The sequence below is a fragment of the Vespa mandarinia genome, chromosome 15, assembly GCF_050613455.1.
Source record: "Vespa mandarinia isolate Hongniang chromosome 15, ASM5061345v1, whole genome shotgun sequence".
Lineage (NCBI taxonomy): Eukaryota > Metazoa > Arthropoda > Insecta > Hymenoptera > Vespidae > Vespa > Vespa mandarinia.
In genome coordinates this window covers 575,760-593,041 of record NC_140824.1, presented here as the reverse complement: position 1 = coordinate 593,041, position 17,282 = coordinate 575,760, and the positions used below count along the sequence as shown (strand labels likewise).

At 29.0% G+C, this 17,282-nt stretch overlaps 4 protein-coding genes across 9 annotated transcripts; 2 read left to right on the top strand and 2 right to left on the bottom strand.

Annotated features, from left to right (window-relative positions):
• The first annotated feature begins 97 nt into the window (after positions 1-97).
• On the top strand, positions 98-3,991 carry puml (pummelig). 4 transcript variants are annotated; one of them, XM_035885263.2, is made up of 7 exons: positions 98-245; positions 1,492-1,663; positions 2,335-2,411; positions 2,479-2,685; positions 2,845-3,174; positions 3,235-3,352; positions 3,446-3,991. In XM_035885263.2, the coding sequence occupies exons 2-7, from the start codon at positions 1,560-1,562 to the stop codon at positions 3,870-3,872; spliced, it is 1,263 nt and encodes a 420-aa protein (XP_035741156.2). In that variant the 5' UTR covers positions 98-245; positions 1,492-1,559; the 3' UTR covers positions 3,873-3,991. The 4 variants fall into 4 exon arrangements, with proteins under 4 accessions (XP_035741156.2, XP_035741155.2, XP_085517807.1 ...); XM_035885262.2 differs by having other exon boundaries at positions 101-245; positions 1,489-1,663; XM_085661681.1 differs by lacking the exon at positions 98-245 and adding an exon at positions 894-908 and having other exon boundaries at positions 1,489-1,663.
• Positions 3,992-4,066: 75 nt separating this feature from the next.
• Positions 4,067-6,005, bottom strand: LOC118449978 (uncharacterized). Its single transcript, XM_035885268.2, has 3 exons — positions 5,709-6,005; positions 5,039-5,618; positions 4,067-4,973 (listed from the first exon to the last, which is right to left on the bottom strand). Exons 1-3 carry the CDS (start codon positions 5,846-5,848, stop codon positions 4,635-4,637), a joined length of 1,059 nt encoding a protein of 352 aa, XP_035741161.2. The 5' UTR covers positions 5,849-6,005; the 3' UTR covers positions 4,067-4,634.
• A 2,146-nt stretch (positions 6,006-8,151) lies between these two features.
• Positions 8,152-13,187, bottom strand: LOC118449968 (retinoblastoma-like protein 1). 2 transcript variants are annotated; one of them, XM_035885234.2, is made up of 9 exons: positions 12,841-13,187; positions 12,005-12,536; positions 11,635-11,931; positions 11,065-11,166; positions 10,579-10,676; positions 10,112-10,498; positions 9,598-10,034; positions 8,587-9,517; positions 8,152-8,445 (listed from the first exon to the last, which is right to left on the bottom strand). In XM_035885234.2, the coding sequence occupies exons 1-9, from the start codon at positions 12,976-12,978 to the stop codon at positions 8,260-8,262; spliced, it is 3,108 nt and encodes a 1,035-aa protein (XP_035741127.1). In that variant the 5' UTR covers positions 12,979-13,187; the 3' UTR covers positions 8,152-8,259. The 2 variants fall into 2 exon arrangements, with proteins under 2 accessions (XP_035741127.1, XP_035741130.1); XM_035885237.2 differs by lacking the exon at positions 11,065-11,166.
• Positions 13,188-13,716: 529 nt separating this feature from the next.
• On the top strand, positions 13,717-17,076 carry dpa (disc proliferation abnormal). Of its 2 annotated transcripts, none has more exons than XM_085661437.1 (7): positions 13,717-13,772; positions 13,861-13,960; positions 14,164-14,483; positions 14,560-16,056; positions 16,129-16,529; positions 16,615-16,825; positions 16,918-17,076. In XM_085661437.1, the coding sequence occupies exons 2-7, from the start codon at positions 13,894-13,896 to the stop codon at positions 17,011-17,013; spliced, it is 2,592 nt and encodes an 863-aa protein (XP_085517563.1). In that variant the 5' UTR covers positions 13,717-13,772; positions 13,861-13,893; the 3' UTR covers positions 17,014-17,076. The 2 variants fall into 2 exon arrangements, with proteins under 2 accessions (XP_085517563.1, XP_085517562.1); XM_085661436.1 differs by having other exon boundaries at positions 13,748-13,772; positions 13,843-13,960.
• Positions 17,077-17,282: the final 206 nt, after the last annotated feature.

The window sequence follows — 17,282 nt, the reverse complement described above, 5'->3', positions numbered from 1 at the left end:
ATAACCAATATATATATAAATATATATTTATATACATATATATATTTCGTATCACGTACGATACCTGTTAGACTTTGTAATACCGATAAATGTATGAACATTTTTGAAACCGCAAAACGATTGAGCGAAATAATGAGAATCGTGCATGTCTACAATGAGGATGTGGTGATTGAAACGAATAGCTCGCGTCGTGAAAGAGCAAAAAGTATACTGCTAGAGCTCAAATTAGTGGGATCAGAGTGTGGGTAAGCTCTTCCTTTTCTTTTATATACATATACATTTATATATCAACAATATAAAAAAAGTAACATAAAAAAACATAATTTATAAAAAAAAATTTTATTTCAAAAAGAATATCTATTTGGGAATAACATCAAGATAATATAATATGCATTGAAGGATTAATAAAATAGGTAAAACTAAATAGAGATCTCGATAGATATACAAAAAATATATGTATAATAATAACAATAATTACAATAATTATTATTATGAAATCTATTATAAATATATGTACATCATGAAATTTCTTCAAAGTTATACTCGGTAGATTTCGGGCATGTTCGATGATGTACGGTAAATATTGAAGGCGCGCTTACGAATCTAGATTTTTTTGAATAATACCAAGAAACGATTTTCAATATGATACCGATAAAACGTATACGATGATATCAAATTCCTCTTATTTTATTTCAACAGTCGATTGTACGAAGATATGACCTTTGAGCTTAGACTTTCTTATCAATGATTAAAAGCAAAAGTTGTGTCATAATTTAACTTGTACATGCGGATATCATTTCCACACAAATATAATAATTACAATCGGACAATATTATCATTTTAAAATCAATTGATAAGAATTTCCTCGAAATTAACTTTTGTTCGTATACGGTCATTTGTAAAATCGAGTAAGTTTTTCGATCGAGTTCGTTCAATGCTTTTGTGCATATGCAAATTATTTTGTAAAAAAAAAATAATAATAATATATAAAAAAATAACAATTGGTGTATTGGCGGTATTACTTAGTAATAACATTGAAAATGTGAATGTGTATGTCATGGTGAAGGTAACCATTCGCAATGGCGTTGCAATTATCGCGTAGATGTATTACGTGTTAAAATTACATTTATATTTCTTTTCAAAAAATAATTACTTACATATGTATATGTATATGTATATGTATATATATATATATATATATATATATATATATATATACATATGTAAGTATGACTTTCGTTATTTAAAAAAAAAAATTTAAAACCTAAGCAAAGTTTTTCCTATCAATACAAAATATCAAGGTTATGTTCTCTTCCGTGAAAAAGCATTATCTATTTTATATAAAGGAAATGACTGTTACAAAGATAAAAATATTTTCAGTTTATTTTCTAAAGAGTAAAGGCGAATTTTTTTCGTATAATGATATATATGTCTTTCTGATCCTACCAATGAGCGATCAGCTGATTCTCCCACTTATTTGTTTTTCAGCAGACGACGTACGATTTGTATAGTGTGTTCAGCTACTAGATAATAGACTCAAATATACACACGTTAGGTTTATGCACGCTTTTATTGATAAAGTATCATCTATAGGAATAGCGACAAACGATTATTATACAACTAATAACCTTATGGCTGATCATGAAGTTGTCAAGTCTAAAAGGTGAGCGAAACATACTGTTTTGTTTTCTAAGATCTGTCAAAATCTGAATGTTTCTTTGAATACGACCTTATCACGTTTAGTTGTATACTATGTTGATATATATGACACACGTTTGCACAAAATCACGTAATAAATTTTATATTACATCATCAATCAGTACACCTCGCATCATTTAATTATAATTTTCAATCTGCGTATTTGATACCAAAAATTTCAGAATAAGTATGGCAAAATATCGACTTCTCTATTAATAAAATACGATTAAAATATGATCGATGATCAAAGATAATCTTAATATCAAATAATTTACGTATATTATAAGATTATAAAGTAAGAATTATATCAATAATTCTTACATTATATTTTCAAAATATGAAGATAAAGGTGAGAATTTTTTACACGCACGTGTTCTGTCGAATTTTTATTATTATTGTTGAAGTGTATATAATCGATGTTCAATAAGAAAGACATTAATAATAATTGAAATGTTTTTAGGTTAGATCTTTGTAATACATTTAACTTAAAAATTTTTTAAATATTTGTTATTGGGTTATAAGTTAAATATTGAAATTTAAATTTATACATAGATATGCCACTTCCTTTCATATATATATGCCCAAAAAGTTCTTCTGCCAACAAATTATATAATTTAATTTTGTTTTCTTTATTAGTTGGTTTTGGGGATGGTTTAGCTGGTCAGGATCATCCTCAACCATGTTACGTGCTGCAGAGAAAAAGATACTTTCTTGTAAGAACGATAAAATTTATAATTTGAATAAAATAATTTATTCGAAGAAGTATTTTACGTTTAATAGGTTTAAAAACAGCATACCGAGGATGGTATGTAGATATTGGTCCCGTAGTTGGTACAGCCGATAAAATATGGACTATATCTTTGAACGAAGAATCGGCCAAAACCCCTATTGTTCTCTTACATGGTTTGGGTGCAGGTGTAGCTCTTTGGTGCTTAAATTTTGATGCACTTGCATCGCAAAGACCAGTATATGCTATAGATCTTTTAGGTAATGCCATAATTATAGATATTATAATTATGTATATTACATATGCTAAATCATTTAAAATTAACGCATAGAATTTGAATATTATTCATTTTTATCTTAATTTTATGATAATCAAATAATGTTGTAATATAAATAAAGCAAGTATAATAATTTCCACAGGTTTTGGTAGGAGTAGTAGGCCAGTTTTTAGTTCAGAAGCAAAAGAAGCAGAGGAACAGTTAGTTCGTTCTATTGAAGAATGGAGGAGAGAAATGCAATTAGAAAAATTTGTATTGTTAGGACATTCAATGGGTGGTTTCCTTGCTGCATCCTATACTATGCAACATCCAGAAAGAGTAAAACACTTGATTCTTGCGGATCCTTGGGGATTCCCAGAGAGACCTTCGGAAGTAGCAATAAAAGCAAATGTTCCTCTTTGGGTTAAAGCCATAGCTTTTGTAGTACAGCCCTTAAATCCTCTTTGGGCAGTAAGAGTCGCAGGTCCATTTGGTTAGTATCATTTACTTATAAAATATACAAATTTTAACCTAATCACTTATTGCACTTCAGGACAATGGCTTATTGAAAAAACTAGGCCAGACATAGTTAAGAAATTCTCTTCATTTTTGAAAGATGATACAGGAGTAATTTCACAATATATACATCAATGCAATGCCCAAACTCCATCGTAAGTTTTTTTTTTTTTTTTTTTTTTTTTTTTTAAATCCATATTTACTATTGTAATAATTATTAAATAATTATGATTTTTTAAACTCTGTAGTGGTGAAAGTGCTTTTCATGCCATGATGCAAGGTTTTGGTTGGGCAAAGAATCCTATTGTGAAACGAATGGATAAATTAAATCCAGAAATTCCGATAACATTATTATACGGTAGCCGTTCTTGGGTAGATAATTCGGCTGGTGAGGCTATCAAACAATCTCGTTTGTCATCGTACGTTAATGTACAAGTTATAACAGGAGCAGGACATCATGTTTATGCTGATAAGAGTGACATATTTAATAAATACGTATTGGAAGCATGTACTTTAAGCGATTCAACTCAGTCCTTATTAAATTCGCATATACATGCAAGTTTAAAATATGCAATAGAAAATAATGATTTATCGAAAATTGAAAATAATACGTCTGAACCTCAAAGAATAGATGAAGAACAAGAATTAGATGCACAACGTCCAAGGTCTAGTTAATGTATATTTTATTATTTTATAAAATAGAATTTTATAATTATGTACACATGCATATATGAATTGTACATGAACTGCATGTATTAACATGTAATATTTAAAAAAAGAAAAAAAAAAAACAATATGCACAGATATTATATAATATATTCAGAATTCATAAATGTTATTAAACAGTTATATATATATAATACCATTTTTCAAAAATTCCTCTAATTATATTTCTGTATTAAAGCACTGTTAATCTATACTTATTTTGATTTTGATTTTTCTATTTTGACAATATGTTTAAATAAAAAATGAATTGTAATTTAATTGATTTGGCTCTTGTCAAAAATTATACATTCAAGAGGAATTAAAAGTTCTCCGAACAAGATAGTTTCTATCCATGTGTAATATATCGATAACATTTATTATATTAAATATTTTTTGTTTTATCTACTGTGTAGCAATTTTTAACAATTGAAATTTTCCAACAGAAAAGAATTACCAAAGGAATAATACTTTGTACATGTACAACTACATTATATGCTATGTGGAACGTAATTTTAACAATATTAATCAAAGTACAATTAAATCAATTAAAATATTCTAAGATTATTAGATAATAAGATTTTCGTATTCTTTGTTTGTATAATAGTTGATTAACAGATTTATATAATGTAATTAAATTATTATGTATAAATAATTAAAATGTTCCACTTAAGTATTATATTTATATAAAATAATAAAAGAATGTATCAATTAATTCATTGATTGATTATTCTATTAAAATTTTTCTTTTTCAAAATCATGTTCATCAATTTTATTGTAGGTACTTTCAAAGTTGTCGTCAAAGTATGTTTCTGTATTTTTATCATCAGCATCATCATGTGTTAAAAATGGATTTTTTACCACTCTTTTAGGGTTTTTAAAGCTATATTTTCGTCTCTCCTCTATTTTTCTCTTCTTCAAGAATTCAATAAATAATTCTTGTTGATTTTCGTATCTAAGAGTATCTTTGTTATCAAGAGAAGTAGACAAAGGATCCATCATTTTTTCTGATTCTCTATTTAACATCTTGTCTCTACTTGTATGATTTTTTAATTTATAAATAGAGTTTTTAATCTACAAATGAATAAATCAATAATATGAATTTAATTGTCTATTTGATCATATCTAATTGACGATACCTTTAACATGATTCCATGGTGATCCAATCCTAGAACATCATGCTTCATTTGTGGTAATATAATTTGAATTTTATCAGTAGAATTATCAGTTTTATTATCATTAGTAATGTCTGATTGTATAATTGTATCATCAGTTTCTTTATGATCTTTATCAAAATCAAACATTGCAAATCTTTTTTCAACGTTTTTTATTCTAGAAATCATTATATCTTTCACGAACTTAATAATGGGTACATAATTGATCACACGGAGTTGTGATAGTTCATGACGTAAAATAAATGAATATTTATCCAATACTTCTTCGATTTTTCTTGGCCAATTCTTATCGTCCTCCTTTTCAAATGTCCAAAACACGTTAAGAATTTTATAATCTGAAGTCATACTCACATATGTTACTTCAACACCACGGTCGTACAATTCAGATGCAATTTCACTAGTTGACATTAACTCAGTTATATGTTTCATAAATAATTTGTTAAGTACATCTATCCTTCTCTTTACGTATATCGAGGATTGTTGTTTCTTCTGAGAGCTTGTGTAAGGATTCAAAGAAGCAGGTGTATTATTATTATACCACTTTCTGCGAGATCAAACGAAGATTCTTAGAAATACTTAATAAATATTTTTACTTATGTAAATAGTTCCACCAACATGTACACTTAATTTCTACCTTTTAGGTTCATTTCTATTGAGTAACTTTGATATGAATTTACTTTCTCTTGCTACATAACTTTTGTACATTGTATCACTAGAACAAATGGATCTACACACTGTATGAGGAGTTATACAAATTCGTATGTTTTTTGACATTTTTTTACTAAATTATATTCTACATACGATTAAAGAACGATAAATCTATTTTGAACTATTTAGAGAAGCTTTTTGTATATACGCGTATACATGCTCGTGAAGACTATTATCAGAGGAGCATTTTTAAAAGTAGTTTGTCTATTTTGTCGTTAGAGGATATTCAAGATTGAAATCGATCTGTTAGGATCGATATATCGATATAAATCGATGTGTTTAGGAACGAGATATGATTTAAATGGCGAAGGATAAACAAAAAATTTGTTATATATATATATATATATAAAAACTGAAACAGAGCTTCGATCTTTTTGAACTAATTTACTTGATAGAATATTATATATGTACATATATATTAAAAGTTGTGATTAATAGAATGTTGAATTTTTACAGAACTTAAAAAATGGTTAGAGGAACTGTCATAATCGCTGTAACAAAATTGCAGGTAGCGTGCATTATATTTATAAATCAAATATATTATATTACTTTTTTTTCATTCTCAAAGCTTGTAAATAGAAACTATACCAGAAATGACAGAAAGTAACTCGCACGTTAATATTTGTTTCCAGATAGTACTTTCACTCTCCTAAGATTACATACATTGAATAGTCATTGCGCATATTAAAAATTTGTTTTACTAAAAATTAAACATTATTCTCAAATGAAAGCATTTCATTTCTAACTTAAATTACAAATTTTTTTCATAGGTGAAGAAATGATTTTTTACAATTTTAGTTAATCTTTTGTATCTTACAACTTGCGTTCTATATACCTTATATTTAATATTAAATGACAGGCTCATGAGATCAAGTTGTCAAATTTGAAATTGCTTAGAACTAAATAAAATTAAAAAAAAAAAAAAAAAAAAAAAAAAAAAAAAAAATGAAAAACCGCTTGGAGTTTAATCGACAAAATAGACTAAATTTCATAGTACACATAATAATTATCTAACTTACGACACTCCAAACTGAAAGTACATTGGTAGTAAAAATTATAATTCTTTAATTCTGAAATAATCAATTTAAATTGATACTTACGCCTAAAAGAAAATAAATGTAATTAGTCAAATTATATATATATATATATATATATATATATATATATATCAACACACCCACACATACACACATACATACCAGAGCAGCAAAGATACAGATGTCATACGTACGTAGCAGATACATACATACATGCAACATACACATACATACATGTGTGTTATATATATATATATAACTTGATTTGTCTTACTCTTGATATGCTCAAATATTTTGGTAAAATTAATATTACAATTTTACATAGCTAAAGCAAGTAACAGTTATATAAATTTAGATGTACGACGTTTATCTAAGTAAAGATAACAAATTGTTCAGTCAAAGTATAATTAGTCAATAATATTGACAATAACAAGTAATGACTATTATGAGATGTAAATGACAAAGCCCTATTTATACTAATTTTTGATATCGATGAGAAGTCACATAACAACATAATTTGTCGAATAATAATATATCGCAATTTCTGTAGAAAAATATTTTCATTCTTACTTGATTTTTAACAAGCAAGAGTTATTAGTTTTTCTATTACTATGAATGATAGCATGCATCTTTTTTGATATCAATACAGAGATGAAGATGATATTTTCCTAAAATTATTATAAAATGCTAAGGGCGCAACTACAATATTTTGTGAAATAGAAAATATCTTAAAAATCATAATTGTGTAATTAACACAATCGTTTAATGAACTATGCACATTCAAAATTAATAGCAATAGTTCTATTTAAAAATATTTCATATATGATGAATGTACGAACTGTACTTTGCGTAACATGCAAAATTGAAAAGTTTGTCAAAGTTGAACAAAAAAAAAAAAAAAAAAAAAAAAAAAAAAAAAAAAAAGAATAAAAAAAAAATTCCATACGTTAGATTGAAAAACTTTTGTTTTTATTCCTGATGATACTATCTGACAAAAGAATAATTAGAATTTATTTCATGCTACATAGCCAAAAACAGATATTGCATTTCGATCTTCTCTGTATTGGTATAGCAGTAACTACTATTGCACCTTCTTTAATAGCTTTAATTTGATAGTGACAAGTGACACTTATCTTTCTTAAAACCAATATATGACATATGTGTTACGTTGCTGATGCATATATCTGACGTTCATTCTTTTTTTCTTTGTTCATAGATTTTTCAAGATTGATTAACAGAAGTCACAATATCAGATCCAAAAAAAAAAAAAAAAAAAAAAAAAAAAAAAAAAAAAAAAAAAGACAATAGATCTGTTAATCGTAATATCTCCGATATTTTAACTTAATCTATAAAAATAAAATTTTACAAAAAAACTTCTCTTCGAATTTTCACTTTGTATACTCTCACTTAAATTGTAAAGATTATTTCGAACTAAACGAATTATTGGTTTTTTGTACGACGCTCGTCCATAATGTTTTCTAGTTTTCTGACAACAGTCGTTGACTTTTTTATCGGAGAGGGTCCCTCTACCATTTCTACATCAGTAGTATCGTCTGACAAAAGTCGTTTCCCGACGCTTTTTTTTGCACTCACAGAAATCATCATTTTATTAATAGCTTCTAAGTCCTAAAAGAAAAAATGGGGAAAAAAAAAAGAAAAAAAAAAAGAAAAGGAAGAAAGAAAGAAAAAAAAAAAAGAAATACAAGACATTATAAGTTATTTCATACTTATGAAGATTATACTTATGATGGTATATTAAAAACATACCTTAGCCGGACTGCGACTAAAACAATAGCTTAATTGTGGCGCGGGTGATGCACTGATTGCTTTTGGATCAAGCGTACGTGTCGAAATACTGTCTGTAACACGTCTTACTGGAGAATTAGCACGAACTTTACTTTTAGGTAATGGGCTTAGAGTAAGAGTTTGAGTACTTCCACGTGCCAATCCTAATTTATTTGCAACTTCCTTAACTTGCGGCACATATACTGTATTATAGAATTTAATTAGATCTCCACGTCTTTCTGTTCCAAAATCTTGCGATGTTCCTGCCATATTTGTTGGTGTCGGAGGTGCCACATTAGCTTCCTCATCGGTTGGAACTTCATTACTTCCTGATGCTTCAATATTTGATCTTATTTCTTGGGGTCCCTTACAAATAAGTACTGACCTATATATGTGAGACTCTGCTTGCGGTTGTAAACGATAACATCGCATAATTTCGGTAAAAGAATTTTTCTCCATTTTAACTAATTTACATATCACATAAACTGCACACATAAGAATTTGATCGAGGTGTCGATCTCTCATTAACTCTGTGCGCTCCTTTATCGAATATTCAAAGATTGTCCATATTTTTTTCTGTAAATCTACATCTGTAATATCTAAGGAATTACAGAGATCCTGCATACGTACACATGCGAGATTATAGAATTTTCTAAAGAATAACGCAACGGAGCCGGTTTTTTTTGGTTTTCCAACTTCCCTAGTAGCTGGTGTGATTTGTGATAAATTAGTTGTTGTCTGTGAAGTAGATGTCCTTGGCACCGTAAGTTGATCAGGTAATGCTAGAAGTATTCTTGAATTACCATCAAATACGACTTTAGAAGAAACACGTAAAACACTCTGCCCACTAGTTCTGGTATCAGGAAATAAACGTTTTTTAGCTATGCCAGATGCCGTTATTGGCGATTGAAATCTGAAATATTTAGAATTATTTAAAATACAAGTATTTGGCATATCAAGTGGGCAATAACAACAAGAATAAAAAATAAAAACCTCTCAGATGCAGAAGAAATTGGACTTTGTTGTATATCATGGTGGTGTCCACGATCCAAAGCAATTCTTCTTAGCACTGGTTGCCCCGCAGTATTTGGATCAACTGTTTCTAACGTACCAGGTAGAGAAACATCTTCACAACTAGGTACTTCACCGATGGTAGATTCAATGGCCTGCCATAATGGACTATTTTTTTGCCAAGCTAGGGCTTCTAATATTCTTTCTTCTATTTGACTTAAATGCTTTACAACGTCGCGTGGTAATTGTTCTTCTGCTCGTACTATGATTTCTATAACTTTATAGAAATAATAAGCTTCTAAGTCCAAGGCCTTCAATATCCATGGAAAGACCTTATCGTTACTTTTATATGAGTAAATAACTATTTCTAAGCAGCAAGCAAATAAACATCGTATAAATCTTTCGTTCATAAGTAAATTCTGAAATAAATATGTAAAATATTTTTTATACATACAATCATGGTTTATATCTCTCTAGAAATATATTTTAGACTTACCGTAATATCATAATTAGGCTTTTTACGTTTTTCATCATTAAGAATCATCTCTAAAAATTTATAGAAGAGAGTTTGTCCTAAATAAAGACGTTTCCTTCCAAAATCTAGAGTCGAACTTTCACTAGTATCTGAACTTTTGGTGTAATTGGCACAAAATAATTCACCTATCTCTTTTACTTTCGTTGTTACAAATGTTCTGACATCTTGGGTGCAATTATTGAATATTTGTAATAAATTCGTGCTTGGTGAAGATTGACCAGCTAGCATGGCCTGAAGACGGATTACACTTTGAGTAGCAGTAAAAACTGGAGTTACATTTGATACATCCTTTGGTTTGAGATATTTGCGACCTGTTAATGGAGTTGGAGGAGCTAGATGTTGTATTTGCTGTAAAGATAAAAATATATTTATACAATTATAGTGTATAATACTTAAATATAATTTAAATGAAATTACCATGAACTTACCCCTGCATAATGATCTCGTTTTGATTGAAATTGATCATGAACATCGCTATTACTACTACTCTGTGCAGGTGAACCAATATTATCACCAGCATCTTGACCTATAAATAAATTCCTTTGTTTAAATATTTCTGTATCTTAACATATTTATAAAATATAGACAATGGTATGTTTAAATTAATTTGCTTGGCCATTTTCATAATTTAAGAGAACAATGATAAAGCGATTATAATAAAGTGTCTAATTTAAAAAGGTAAGTCTACAACTATGCGATTAACTACTCTATATATACTCTCTCTATATACATATACATATCCATATACATATACATATATATATACATATATGTATATATATATATATATATATATATATGTATATATTACGTATATAATTTTGCAACAGTAATAAAAAATATAGTATTAGTAACATACCATAATTTGTTTCCAATTGAACGTCAGAAATAATAAAAAGAAGTTATAAACCTACCTTTTACAGGCATAGGTTTTGCAAATTTAGTACGACAAATAATATCTCCTCCAACTATTTCCAAGCTTGATATTCCGCCTAGTCTCACTCGCCTCCACTCTGCTGCAAACCACAGCCAAGGCAAAGCAGACACAAATTGGTTAACAGCGAGAAATGAAAATTATTGAAAGATAAGATAAAAACAGAGAGCTAATGACAATCTCTTTAGATTGAATGTAATAGTAAAAAACAAAGAAATGTATAGATCTTAAATGATATTCAATGAAACAAAAAAAGATGAATTAAGTAGTATAGATGTGTATGCGCGTTGTTTAACAAAATAACATCTACTATAAGTTTAAATAGAAAATGTGAAACGTGTTAGCATGCTTTAAATACTACAGTATGAGCTGCAAAAGCATTGTAATTGGGGGGAAAAAAAAAAAAAGAAAAAAAAAAAAAAAAAAAAACTAATTACAACAAAAGAGAACAGTAAGTACATGCAAAAGCTTAATTATTTATGCCATATATAAATATATGTGTTAAAATGAAATATTCAATAAGCATTCAATAAAATTGAAGAAATTTTACCTAGAAATATTCTTTCATCAAAGTCTCCAACACTCAACACATGTTGCTCATATGCTTTATTGACAGCTTTACTATTGCCATCAAAATTCAAAGCTTCTAAAATGCCAGAAAAATTTGATTGATCTCCACGAAGAATTCTCTCATTAAATAATTTATTAACATGATTCTTCAAGTGATATTCTTTGATACATTTAGCTTCAACAGAAACAGCTTCATGACGTTCACATAACAAGTTAATAATGCAATTTGGATTTTGCGGTGGCACATAATTTTCATCATTGAAATTTGATGGCAAACCTGTAACAAGATGCATGTATTAAGATATTCATTGAATTTACTTTCAAATACTAAAAATAAGACTTTATCTTACCAGGAAAATTAGGATTTAGAAGATCTTTTCTATTTGCCATCAAAGCATTGGCATATATAAGATCGCAACAAGCCAAAAGTAAATGATAGGAATTAACTAAATCATCAGAAATATCAGGGAATGCTCCTTTTATACAAATAAATAATGTCCAACAAAATTCAAAAACTCTAGATGGTGTACAAGGATATGTTTTATTTCTTCTTGATCTAGATGGTCTTGAAATGTCATCAGATGGATCTTTAAATATATCCGTAAAAATTGGTTGATACTTTTTAAAAATCACCATAGAAACTGAAAAGTTCCCTTCAAGTTTCTCAATTTTTTCTCGGAAATCTTGAGACATGTTAGCCATGTCTGCCCAAGATTTGCTTTTTGTAAAAAACTGTATTAATGGTAGATTGCATAATTGTAGAAGCCGAGTTAAAGATACACAATTTCCTTCTACACTACTACCTGTTCTTCCAACCATAGGTGTAGAAGATTTTCTGCATGCCACATATAAAGCACATCCTATCCAATGAAGCTGATCACCCTGAAAATATGACAATTATTAAATATACATAGTTACCATTTATTTTAAATTTACTTACATGACATAGATAGCTTAAATAATATTGATTTTGTTGTTTAAATTCTTGATATTCGTGTAAAAATATTTAATAGAAATAAAATAACATATATGATGAGAAACAGATTATTATCAGCTTTGAAACAATTTGAAATTTAAATAAAAGAAGATTTATTTGGTCTTATGTTTGGAAGATAGAAGAAATATATTTTGTTTAGTTTTTATTAAGAATAAATCTCTTCTTTAATTAGATTAATGTTAAAATCACCTCTAACGTATAATTTTGTCGAATAGTTTCGTAAGATCTCCAAGCTTCCGAAGCAGCAGTTGCATCCATATTTAATTTCTGACATAAATCTTGATGTCTACTATAAGTTGAATCCTCCATATCTTCCGACTCTCCCATTTTGCACGGAGAATATTATGAACAATTACTTTAAAATAATATGGACAAATTAAACACAAGTATCGGTTATCTGCGCCATACGAGAATGGCTCTACTAAAGCTGTTCCTTGGCGGGAAACTACACGAGCGCCGCCATATTTGCCATGTTGGCGGGAAACGTAGAGAGGCAATTAGGAGAAAAAAATTCTCAAGGATGGTCTATACACTTACGTAGCTTATACTAAATAATCTCAAGATACAAAAAATAACTAGAGTCTAATATTAATCCATTTTCACTTTCTTTTTCCTTCCATTACATCGATTATTGATTGAATGAGAAAGAAAGGTTTTCCTTAAGTTCACAAACAGAACACATTTATCTCTTCATACGTGTGTGCGTAAGTTGTAAGATGGAAACAACGAATTAGAAGATTAATATATTTATATGTGTAATATTATTAACGCATGCGCTTCTTCTTATGTACTTCTTCTATCTTGAGAACAAATATAGTTCAATATATAAATCAGAAGAATAATATTTATTGTAAAATTAACTTTATTAGAATCATCTTTAATATTTTACGAGTTTTTTTATTAATATCATTTTGATTAATTACAAATGCTAAGAGAGCTAATCAAAATGTCTGATAGATTTCTATGCTATAACGCGGTAAAACTTTAAAATAATTTCACTTTATCAGTCTTCCTGCTCGACCAATCAGAGTGCTTATTTTATAAGATAGGTTATTTTGCAATAACCTACTGTTTTCTAGATCTAACGGACGAAAATTTTTGCCGGGAAAAGATTGAGTTATGTACGTAGATTGAATCTAGTGTTTATAACCTATTCCAAGTATTTATATATTAATATTACTCCAATTAAAGATTTCTTCGTTGTTTAAGAGCTACTTATAATTCGAAGACAGGAATTACATAATGTCAAGCCCTTTAGGCCCACCTCGTTCCAACCGATCAGCAAGCAATGATAGCGGTTCTGTTAGAGGTTTTGTAACGAATACAATTAAAATTTATATTATTTTATAAAATATAGTTTATTAATCGTACATTTCTTATTTCTGAAATGTTTAAAATATTAATTTAATAAGAAATGACTGAATTTTAATTATATTTTCTATGCATTATTATTTTACTGTATATCCTCTCTTTTGAAAAAAAAAAATACATAATAAAAATTCCATTACACAGGAACTCCACAAAAAAGGCCTAGCAACAATACAGTAGAAACTCCACTACGATGGGGAAGTCGTCGTATTCAAGAGACGATCGCTGGATCATCAGAAGGTGGTTCTCAAATACCTGCATCTTCTCCAAATGCAGCACAACAAACGAGTCCACTTGCTCCAGGGATGAGTGAAATAGATTTATCATCTCCATTGAATTATGGTACACCTAGTTCTTTAGGATCTATTCGTACTCCACGAAGTAGCGTAAGAGGAACGCCTATTCGGCAAAGAACGGATATCAGAACAGACAAGCATATGCGCCAAGTTAATTTATCTGAACCGGTAAATTAATAAATATTTACTTTCCAATTATTGTTTAAATATTAACAATGAAACAATATTTTTGTTTTTTATTTAGATACCTGAGGAAGCAAATATTCCAGGTACATCAGAAAGTGAAAATGCAGGTCCACAATTGGTAATATGGGGTACAAATGTGGTAGTAAATCGTTGTAAAGAGCAATTCAAACGTTTCGTGCTTCGCTTTATCGATCCAGAGGCTGAAAATGATGAGTTACCAGAAAATATGAACTTAACAGAGCCATTATATTTACAAAAGCTCGAAGAAATTCATACTTTAGAAGAACCATATTTGAATATAAATTGTGCGCATTTGGAGATTTTTGATGAACAATTATATCGACAATTAATATGTTATCCACAAGAAGTCATACCTACTATGGATATGGCAGCCAATGAAATGTTCTTCGAGAAATATCCAGCAGCAGTTTTAGAACATCAGATACAAGTACGGCCGTTTAACGTTAGTAGAACTAAAAGTATGCGCTTACTCAATCCAGAAGATATTGATCAATTAATTACTGTTTCTGGTATGGTAATTAGAACATCTAATATCATGCCAGAGATGAGAGAAGCATTCTTTGAATGCATTATATGTGGATTCTCAACTTTAGTAGAAATGGACAGAGGTCGTATAGTCGAGCCTACAGCTTGTACAAAATGTAACAATAATTATTGTTTTACATTGATACACAATCGCAGCCACTTTTCTGATAAGCAAATGATTAAATTACAAGAATCGCCTGATGATATGCCTGCTGGACATACTCCTCATACTGTTATCATTTTTGCACATAATGATTTAGTTGATGCCGTTTCTCCTGGCGATAGAGTATATGTTACAGGAATATATCGTGCTCAGCCATTACGCGTTAATCCAAGACAATCTAATGTCCGTGCCGTTTATAAGACACACATTGATGTTGTTCATTTTAGGAAACATGATTCAAAAAGATTGTACGATCAGCAAGAAGGTAAAGATCACGCATTTCCACCTGAGAGAGTAGAACTTTTAGAATTATTATCGCAAAAGGAAGATGTTTATGAGAGATTAGCCAGGCATATAGCACCAAGTATTTATGAAAATGAAGATGTGAAAAAAGGTATATTACTTCAACTTTTTGGCGGTACAAAGAAAGGTGAAGGTATCATCAGAAGGAAACATTTTCGTTCGGAAATAAATATATTACTCTGCGGTGATCCTGGTACCAGCAAATCACAGTTATTACAATTTGTTTTCAACTTGGTCCCACGTTCACAATACAGCAGCGGTAAAGGTTCTAGTGCTGTTGGTTTAACAGCTTATGTAACTAAAGATCCAGAAACTAGACAGTTAGTATTACAAACTGGAGCTCTGGTATTGGCAGATAATGGGATATGTTGCATAGATGAATTTGATAAAATGAACGATAGTACTCGTTCTATTTTGCACGAAGTTATGGAACAGCAGACCTTAAGCATTGCCAAAGCAGGCATTATTTGTCAATTAAATGCAAGAACAAGTATTTTAGCTGCTGCAAATCCGTGTGGATCACAATGGAATAAAAATAAAACTGTGAATATATTTATATATCTATATATAATACTTATCATATAGTATAATAATTAATGGAGTTTTTACTTTCAGGTCATAGAGAATGTGATGTTACCTCATACGTTAATGTCTCGTTTCGATTTGATCTTTCTTATGTTAGATCCTCAAAGTGAAGTTTTTGATAGAAAATTAGCACGCCATTTGGTATCTCTTTATTATAAAACAGAATTAGAGGATGAAGATGAAATCATAGATATGAGCATACTTCGTGATTACATAGCATTTGCTAAGGAACACATTCATCCAACTCTCAACGAGGAGAGCCAACAGAGATTGATTCAAGCTTATGTTGATATGAGGAGAGTAGGTAGTGGTCGTGGACAAATTACTGCGTATCCGAGACAATTAGAATCTTTAATACGATTATCCGAAGCTCATGCGAAAATGCGATTTAGCAATGTTGTAGAAATAGAAGATGTAGAAGAAGCCTGGAGGTTAGGATTAAAGATTAATAAATTCATTATGCTGGAAATATTATACTAATAATGATCATTAAATAAACTTTTATATTTAAAATAGATTACATCGGGAAGCTTTAAAACAATCGGCTATCGATCCTTTAAGCGGTAAAATTGATATTGGTATCTTAACTACTGGAATTTCTTCAGCAGCCAGAAAACGAAAATTCGAATTAATCGAGGCTTTGAAAAAATTAATTCAATCGAAAAGTAAAACATCTATGCTCAATTATCAGAAAATTTTTACTGAACTGAGAGGGGCATCAGACGTGGTAAGTATATTTTATAGATTTCTTTTTATCATATTTATACGACATTTTATATGACATATTTTACTTGACATATGTTACTTATCAATTTTTAGTTGGTGACACGTGAGATGTTTGAAGATGCTTTAAAAGATTTACAGGATGACGGGGTTTTAATTGTTGTTGGCAAAAATGCAATTCGTATATGTTAACATTTTTTTTTAAGATTCCTTTATAATATGATATATTCTTCTAATAAACTTTTTTTTCTAATTTTTTTCGCCTTTTTTTTTTCTTTTTCTTTTTTTTTTTTTTTTTTCGCATCATGCAGTTAAACTTTCGTTTATTTTAGACCTTAGACTTTAGATTATAAATCTAAAATAAACGTTACAAGTAAGAATGAAAAGAAGCAGAATATTTTTAATCAAAGCTTTACTTTTCAATTCAGATATGCAGTTTTGAAAAATTTTTGGATATTGTA